Raw genomic sequence first — 9,046 nt, forward strand, 5'->3', positions numbered from 1 at the left:
TTCGTACCCTAAAAAGAACTTCCGTCTGCGTGCTTGTAACTGCCGCCTGGCCTCTTACCCCCTATGAACATACAGGATGGCGAGACCGCTGACGGCTGCACTGATCTCCTGGTGATTGGCCGCGCCATGGCAGTCATCAAGGACCTTGGCACTGTGCACATTCCCCCGACTGGCCAGTCCTTTGCACTAAACGACCGGCCACTCCGCCTCTTCCAGAAGGTAAATCAAGGTTGAGCTGAGATACCGTGTCTGCATCACATGTGTTGACTTTGTTCTGGTTGCTTCTGTCTGCAGGTGCGATGGCCCATTGTGGGATTGCTCGCAGTCAAGGGCAAGATGACCGCAGTCCAGTGGGCCATGAGGACCACTGGGCTGAGCAAGAAGCAGTTGGATGCAGTGGACTTGGAGTGATACACGCCCTGTTAGGAACCACCTTAGGTGTGGGAAGTGTAGGCGGTGTGTGGGGCTGTACTTGGCTATTGGGCTGTCCTGTCCATGCGCCTAGTTGCGCCTAGTTGCGAGTAGTTAGCATAGGCCTTGTGATCGCGTTCAGGGATCCATCATAACACTCATTCATTTGGTATGCTGCAGTACCATATGCAGTTCCAGCATGGATCGAGCGTGTGATTGTAGATATGTTGTAGGTATAAGTGCTGGCATGGTGGACCTGACCTCATATGTGTGTCTGCCCGAATGGGAAAGTGGTCTGCTGTGAGAATCGGGCTCTAGTGAGATGGTGGCCCTAGGTTTTTGTTGGGCATACCTCTGTTTGAAGGCGCCCTTAAGAACGGTTTAAGAATGCTGGGGGACGGAATGCTTGAGAACACTGTAACAACGCTTGAGAACGCTGCAAGAATACTTGAGAATGCTGTGAGAACGCTTGAGAACGCTGTAAGAGCGCTTGAGAATGCTGTAAGAACGCTTAAGAATGGTGAGAGAACGGTGTAAGAACGCTTGAGAACGCTGTAAGAACGCTTAAGAATGGTGAGAGAACGGTGTAAGAACGCTTGAGAACGCTTTAAGAACGCTTAAGAATGGTGAGAGAACGGTGTAAGAACGCTTGAGAACGCTTTAAGAACGCTTAAGAATGGTGAGAGAATGCTGTAAGAACGCTTGAGAACGCTTTAAGAACGCTTAAGAATGGTGAGAGAATGCTGTAAGAACGCTTGAGAACGCTTTAAGAACGCTTAAGAATGGTGAGAGAACGGTGTAAGAACGCTTGAGAACACTGTAAGAACGCTTAAGAATGGTGAGAGAACGCTGTAAGAACGCTTGAGAACGCTTTAAGAACGCTTAAGAATGGTGAGAGAACGGTGTAAGAACGCTTGAGAACGCTTTAAGAACGCTTAAGAATGGTGAGAGAACGGTGTAAGAATGCTTGAGAGTGGTGAAAGATTGCTTAAGAATGCGTGAGAAAATGGTTTGAGAATGTCCTTGAGAACGGGTAAGATCGCTGAGAACGCTTGAGATTCCCTGCAAAGAGCGCTCTCTTGAGATCGCTTAAGAACGCTTGAGAAGGCACAATCTTAAAACATGGCAGATAAGAGCGTTCTCAGAACGCTCTTAACAGCGGCATCTACTTGTGCTTTATATGGCTTAAGATCGCGTTGAGAGCGCTCTTAAAGCGGTTTCATTTTGGTAGGGGTATTTGATTAAATGGGAAGGTTACGACTCTAGTCATAATACCTATGAACCAGAGGAATCCCTTCGCCAGTCTACTCCCTTGGCGGAATCCATCGACGAATATGAACGCAAACTTGCGTCTAAGAAGCACCCTCAAGCCCCGGAAAAACCTAAGGGACGGAAAACTTCTAAGAAGAAGTAACGCTCCCGGGACGGTTCACTTCAGAGGGGGAAGACTGTAGCAGGCTACATTTCCCTTAGAATATTTCAACAATTACTTTTAACAATAACTGTTAATTCGTTAACGATTCGTCTCAAGTTTCGTACATGTTACGAGCTTCGTCACATGTACCGAACATGGCGGTTGTTCGTAAGTGAACCTAACGGGCTGGGGCCCCGGGCCCCACCAACATTATCCTAGTACGGCAAGTCCGTGGTAGGGAATCTCCGGCAGGTAGGCCGAGATATAAGCTACCCGGGCGGGGTGCTCTGGCCAGACACTGACGTATCACATTACTAGGTGTTCGGAGTTCAAGACTCTGCTGCCGCCGTCTCTGATTGTGTTCGTACGCGTCTATGTACACTAGTGCTTGCCGCTTGGTTGGACTTCTTCCCACTCCGGCGAGGACTGTAAACTCTACGCTTCCGCTAAGTCAGTCGACCCGCCAGGTGAGCGACTGCTACAGACCGGGATCAGCGGTCCAACATTGCTATCCATTTTCTTCGGAGCCCCGGCTCTAATATTCCCCCGTCTGCTCGGCTTTGGGACGACTCACCTGAGCAAGACGACACTCAACCAGCTTCCATGTTGACGGCCGAGGCATCAATACAGTGGCCTGAGACGCCCACACCACAAGGGCAGATATCGCCTGCGGCTATCAGTAGAGGCTCCGCGCCTGAGACCATTGATTCACCTGTGGGAAGCAGCGGAGAGTTCAGTGATGGTGATTCAACAACCCGTGGGAACATGGACATGGAACACATCATCGACATCCTTGTACGGCAAGCACTTAGGTCAGACGAGATTCCGTCGGAAAGTGCCTCCAGCGGTGAATGGGCTGCGGATGCATGGAGTACCGACAGCGTCACCAGTTCTGGCACTGAAGAGGCTTGGGCAAATGTCTGGCCTGGAGATGTGTCTGAGTACGACAACGACTCGCACTCTGGTCCTGGACCGCCAATATCGACCCCTGCGGATCCGTTCCGTTCTTTTCCTGAAACTATTCCTGTCTTGAGCTCTCAAGAGCTCCTGTTACCACGACTGCTAACTGAGGAGCGTATTTCTGTTACCCACAACCATGCTGCAGCAGCACAGTTTGATGCGAATATGCCAGCTGCCCTTGCCCCAGAGGCTTGGATCATGACGGACATTTGGAGGAGGCTCATTTTCGCGTGTTGGTAGCCCGTGCGGTTCGGCCAGTCAAGAGCCCTACCCCTGCGCTACACGAGTTGCTAAGCAACAAAGTAAACACCGATCTTCAGTACCCTGAACACCAGCAGCTGGTCACATGTTTGACTGACAGCTTTGACATGTTCACCTTAACCAACCGAGAGCTAGGGCTTACGTCCTGGGTGTCCATGAAGGTGGACATGGGAGATCATCCTCCTATCGTGCAGAATCCTTACCGTCTGTCACGGACGGAGAAAGCCACCGTTGATGCTGAGATGCGGCAGATACTACAGGACGGGATTATCGAACTGGTCAACAGTCCTTGGGTGTCTCCAGTCGTAGTCGTCCCCAAGAAAAACGGAGAACTCCGGCCCTGTGTGGATATGCGGAGGGTCAACGATGTCACTAAGGACATTCGGTTTCCGATAGGCCACATCCAGGATAGATTAGATATTGCTGCACCTCCAGGTGGCGAGACTCGTTACTACTCCAGCCTGGACTTGAAGTCAGGCTACTGGCAAGTCCCGATGGCGGATGAGGCTTCTAAGGAGCGTACGGCATATGTGTGAATGCCCATGGGTCTAAAGGGAGCGGCCGCTGTGTTCGCTACCCTGATGCACAAGGTTCTGGACCCACTACTAGAGGATTCGCCTCCACCCCCTGCTTTGTTGGATAGCCCACCGCAGGAACGGTGTGTAGTGGTCTATCTGGATGATATCCTTATCTTCAACCCGACACTACAAGATCATGTACGACATCTTCAGCAAGTGTTCGACCTTCTCCGAATGGCTGGTCTCAAGATCGCAGCTAAGAAGTGCACGTTTGGCCAACAACGCGTGGTTTTTCTTGGTCACCTACTTGACGGAGTACATGGTGTTGTGGGCCCTAACCCCGCCAACGTCATGAAAATTGCGGAACTTCCGTCTCCATCCAATGTTCGTGAAGTACAAGCATGGCTGGGAGCTGTTGGTTACTACCGGGAACTTATCCCTGGCTTCGGCTTGATTGCACAGCCATTGTATGCGCTACTTAAGCAGGGGACACCCTGGTGCTGGGGTCCAAGAGAAGAAGACGCTTTTTAAGAGCTATGTAATACTTTACTACGGGAGCCTGTTTTCCGTGCACCTGATTTCCGACGGCCGTTCTTGGTCCAAGTCGACTGGTGCCCCACCACTGTTGCCGTGTGCCTGGCTCAGCAGGACAACAGAGGATATGAATATGCCGTTCAGTTGGCCAGTAAGGCTATGACTGGCTCACAACTGAATTACAGCGCGGCAGATGGAGAGGCCTACACTGCCTTGTGGGCAATTAAACACTTTCACCCCTCCTTGTACGGCACTCATTTTGTACTCATCACGGATTAGATGGCGGTTTGGTCTCTGCGGACTGCACGTGCTCGAGACCTTCTGGGAAAGCTGGCTCGATATGCGCTCAAGCTTCAAGCCTACGACTTTGAAAGAATGCATAAGGCCGGACGTAAGAATTCAAACGTGGATGGTTTGAGCCGCTTGGGACATCTGATGGAACACCACCCAGATCGACCCCATTCCGGACTCACTTGAGGATGCCGCCATCTTGGCATGCTCAATTGCAGCCGTCGCCTCCGAGGTTCAGATCCTCATAACTGAACAGGAAGAGGAGTGTATACCGGATGAGCCGTCCACGGTGGCTGTACACCAGCCTCCGGCTCTGTCTTTGCCTACACCAGCGCGTGACCCCTTGCATGAAGCAACCAGATCCCTGGTCCCGCTTGGCAAACGACACTTGGATAAATCAGCTCGTCTGACATCCGGAGCACCAGCGGGCACGCGTACCTTTTTTTGCCGAGTGATGCCAACACCGCATCCAGCTTGTCCGTAGAAGGGCTTAATAACCGCCCTTTCATTATCAAATCCAAGCAAAGACAGGGAACTGCAAACGGATCTTCAAGGATCTGCAAATGGTCCAATGGCGTGTTCAGTTGCTTGAAGTGCTGAAACAATTTCCAAACTGCAAAAGCCTTCTTCGTCTTAATCCTGGTTTTGTACCTTGGCGGCGCAAAGGCCAAATTCCTCTCCTGGTTTGCCTGGGATGTGTTCGGATATTCATGGGGTGGATTCGTAAAAGCCTGGGCCCTGTTGTCTTTAAAGACAAACACGGCAATGAGAGTATCAAAAGGAAACACTTTGGTGATTCATTAACAATCCTGAATTTTCATATTCTCGTCCGTACACGTCTCTTTCTGCAGTCCTCAACAAGAACGTCCTATAATTTAAATCTTCATTTCCTTCGCCTAATTCATCCTCTTTGCTTCCTAATCCTCTTTAAGCAGCCCCTCGCACAAATGTGTCCGGTCGTACTTCGCGAATAGAGAATCCGTACATCTCGTCCCAAAAGTCAGGAGCGAATTTTGCCGCGCAGATGCGCGCGTGCGATTCGCAAAATGCGCCTGTACAAATGTATATAAAATTTCTTGGCGGATGAGGACCAGGTGCGCCAGCGCGTTGCGCAGGTGGGCATGTTGGCCATAGTCGCACCCGGCATGCAGGCTGGACTATTGCGTGGCTGCTTTGCAGTATCTGATAGCACCGAAAGCCTACGTCGTAGCTTGCAAGACTGGGCTCGTGAAACTGCCGCGGGAAGATGAAGCGTTCGGCGAAGAAGCAGTTGTGTGCAAGCCATAAGGCGCCTGCTTTCGGTAGCGCAGCGCATAATGCACATGGTTCCGACTAAACTCAACTTACACTCTTACGAAATAAATAATAACAACGCAGAATTAGGTAAACATAAGAATCGCGAAAGTCGTTCAGAACCTTGCAAGTAAAATGGATGCCGCTGAGGGCTTGGAACAGCTATTCGCAGCGCATTCGGCCGTGCCTGCGTTAGCCGTGTTGCAGCAACTACGAAAGGACTTGAGCCAGCAGCAAGCTAAAGAGCTGCTGAGTAACCACCGGCATTGGCTTCAGATGGGAACATGTACTTTTGGTCGGCGCGGTCGAGGAGCGTACGCATTGCGCACAGGTACCGAGGTGCAGCGTCTCATTCACATCGCCAATATATCTGGTACGCGGTGGCCAAGACGATGACGCCCCTGCCACGCTTGCCTAGCCCACACAGCAACTGAACACTTAACGCTTGACGGATAAAGTCCCACAATTTCGGCGCTAGGCTTCTGGACATTGAGCGGTGCTGTTGAATTTAGGCACGGTCGCACTTAGGGTTTCATTCACGGTGCATACATGTCCAACATTAACTCGTGTGTGAACGGCTTGGGATGGTCTATTGTGTAACCGTTCGGAGTTAAAGGCGAGCCCGCTGCGCTCCTTGCTATGTCCGCTCGTCGCGTGCTCGGGGGTAAGTTGGTAGCGTGCAAGTTCACCCATCATGTTGCCTGTTCTGGCATGGCCATCCACGCGCGACAGGGAACTTGAACCTAGGCTTTTTTCTTCGTGGCCTGTGCACGAGCTGTTCCTGTGATGATGTTCTTCATCTTCTTCTAATTGTGGTTCTTGTTGTTCTTGCATACGCGCGCGCGAAGACAGAACTACAAGTACATGCGCCAAACACCCTGTAACCAGCTTCCACTAAACAGCGTCGACACTAATCTCACATTCCAATATGCCACTGCACTTTCCTCTCCAGCCTGGCCACATTCTCTTCCTCGCAAACGTACTTGGGCACCTTACAATCCAACACCATACGTGCTTTGGAAACGCGGGCAGCTGCTTCACAAGGACCCCCCTATTTTAACAATCCTTACTTTTCATATTCTCGACCGTACGAACCCTAATTATTCCTCTTTGCTTGCCGCGGCTGTAACAAAGCTCGGCAGTTGGCGAAGCAGTTACGAAGAGAATTATCCAACGATAAAAGGTGGTATTGATAAATACCGTTTGGTATTGGAAAGACTATGAATAGTTCTTGAATGTACCGTTGGTACGATGACCGTTGGCCCGGTGAGCCGAGGGCCGCCTTAGCGGCGTTACATTCCCCCCCTCTTGAATGCGAACCCGTCCTCGGGGCGCCTTGGGTGAGGTGGATGTTTAGGGTAGAGGTACGCCTTTTGCGTACAGTTTCCCGTGATATGCGCGGATTGCTTCTGGGCATCCTTGATTGCAGTCCTTTGCGGACTCCCAGGAGTCGTACTCAGGGCCCAGTTTGTGCCACCTGACGAGGTACTCCGTGGTGATGCGGCGCCTGCTGCGAGACTGCCGGTGGGCGTGGATCTCGTCCACGTACCACAACGGTTCGCCCTCAGCTGCGGGAATCGCAGGTGGGGGTGGCGCGTTGCTGCCAGCCTTGTAGGCTTTTATTTTAGAGACGTGGAATACGTCGTGCATGCGCAAGTGCGCTGGAAGTTGTAGTCGAACCGCGGCTTCGCCCACCTTGGCAGTGATGGGGAAGGGGCCGATGTAGCGTGGCATGAACTTGCCAAGGCCTTTCGTGTTGGGTGCCCGGAACGTGAAGTTCTTGGTGCTCAGCAGGACGTGCTGTCCAACCTCAAACTGGGCGTCACGGCGAGCTTTGTTCGCGTATTTGGCTTGGCGCTGCTTTGCGGCGTCGAGGCACTTCGTGGCCAGTGTAACCCATTGGGTGAGGCTGTCGGCGATTTCGTCTGCCGCCGGATATTTGGACTGCTGCAGTGGCAAGTCGTGGTCGTGTGGTAGTGACATGGTGCGTCCGTAGACAGTGTAGAACGGTGTTTGTCCGGTGGACTCGTTCTTGCTGTTGTTGATGGCGAATTCTGCCTTTGGCAACCAGTCTTCCCAGTCCGTGAGGTCAGGACCCACGTAGTTACGCAGGACCTCCTGCAGCACGCGGTTCGCGCGCTCGGTTTGACCATCTGTTTGCGGGTGGAATGACGAGGACATGAGCTGTTTTACGCCCAGTTGCTTGGCTGCATTGCGCATGGCTTGTGCCGTGAACCGTGGGTCATGATCCGTGAGGAGCGCGGTGATTCGACCATGTTTGCAGATGATGTGGTTTACCAGCATCTTTGCGAAGCCGATGGTGGTTAGTTGGTCCGTTGTGGGCACCAGCGAGACCATTTTCGAGAACTTGTCTACGAAAACGCAAATGGCTGTGTTGCCGGAAGGGGTCTGCGGTAGGCTGGTGATAAAGTCGCAGGAGACCACCTGCCACGGGCCCATTGGGGTGGGCAGGGGTTGTAGTTTGCCTGCTGGCTTTTGATTATCGGGTTTGTTGCGTTGGCACTGCGGGCATTCGTGCACGTAGCGCTCGACGGCACTGTACATGCCAGGCCACCAGAAGCGTTCAGCAACTGTGTGCAGTGTCTTAGCCACGCCACGATGTCCGGCAAGCGATGCATCGTGGTAGGCATGTAAGATGTCTTTTCGCAGTTGCGGGTCATTGGGCACGATAATTTTGTTGCCTTTGAACCACATGCCGTCGGTGAACGAGGCGGTGCCCCAGTCGGCGTCCGGTTTGTCCGGCATTACCGCCTTTAGGCGGTCCGCCAGGGTAGGTTCTGTTGGAGACCCGTCGGTAGGCATGCCGATATACCTCAAGGCTGCGACTGCAGTGGGAGGTGTATGGATGCGGGAGAGGGGATCGGCAACGTTCTTGCGTCCCGGCCGGTACTGCCACGTGTAGTGGAAGCGGCACAGAAACTCTTGCCACCACGCTTGGCGTCGTGACAGGTCCTTTTTGGTTTCAAACCAAATGTTTGGTTGGTGGTCGGTGACCAGCGTGAAGGTGTCTTGTGCGGTTTCAAGGTACAGTCGCCACTCTTGTAGGGCATTAATCGTACCCAGGAGCTCTTGCTCTGTGGTGGTGTAGTTGATTTCGGCTGGCGTGAACTTTTTGCTGGTGTATGCGACGGGGTGTCCGTTCTGCAGCAGCACGCCGCCTGTGCCGTAGATGCTTGCATCGGTTACGACTTCGAACTGTTTAGTAAAATCGGGAAGATGTAGCACCGGGGCGTTGGCGAGGGCGTTTTTAATGCCGTCGAAGGCCTGTTGGTGCGTGTCCGTCCATTCGGTCAGCCTTTTGCTGCCGGTGAGGGCCGTAAGTGGGTTTGCTAGCGATGAGTAC

General features: G+C 52.5%; 1 protein-coding gene across 1 annotated transcript; it reads left to right on the forward strand.

Moving 5' to 3' along the window:
• Positions 1-2,428: 2,428 nt before the first annotated feature.
• VOLCADRAFT_99393 (uncharacterized protein) lies at positions 2,429-3,025 on the forward strand (the record flags this gene model as incomplete). The annotated part of the gene is made up of 1 exon (XM_002958137.1): positions 2,429-3,025. One exon carries the CDS (start codon positions 2,429-2,431, stop codon positions 3,023-3,025), a length of 597 nt encoding a protein of 198 aa, XP_002958183.1.
• Positions 3,026-9,046: the final 6,021 nt, after the last annotated feature.

Source organism: Volvox carteri, assembly GCF_000143455.1.
Source record: "Volvox carteri f. nagariensis unplaced genomic scaffold VOLCAscaffold_87, whole genome shotgun sequence".
In the NCBI taxonomy this organism is placed as follows: domain Eukaryota; kingdom Viridiplantae; phylum Chlorophyta; class Chlorophyceae; order Chlamydomonadales; family Volvocaceae; genus Volvox; species Volvox carteri.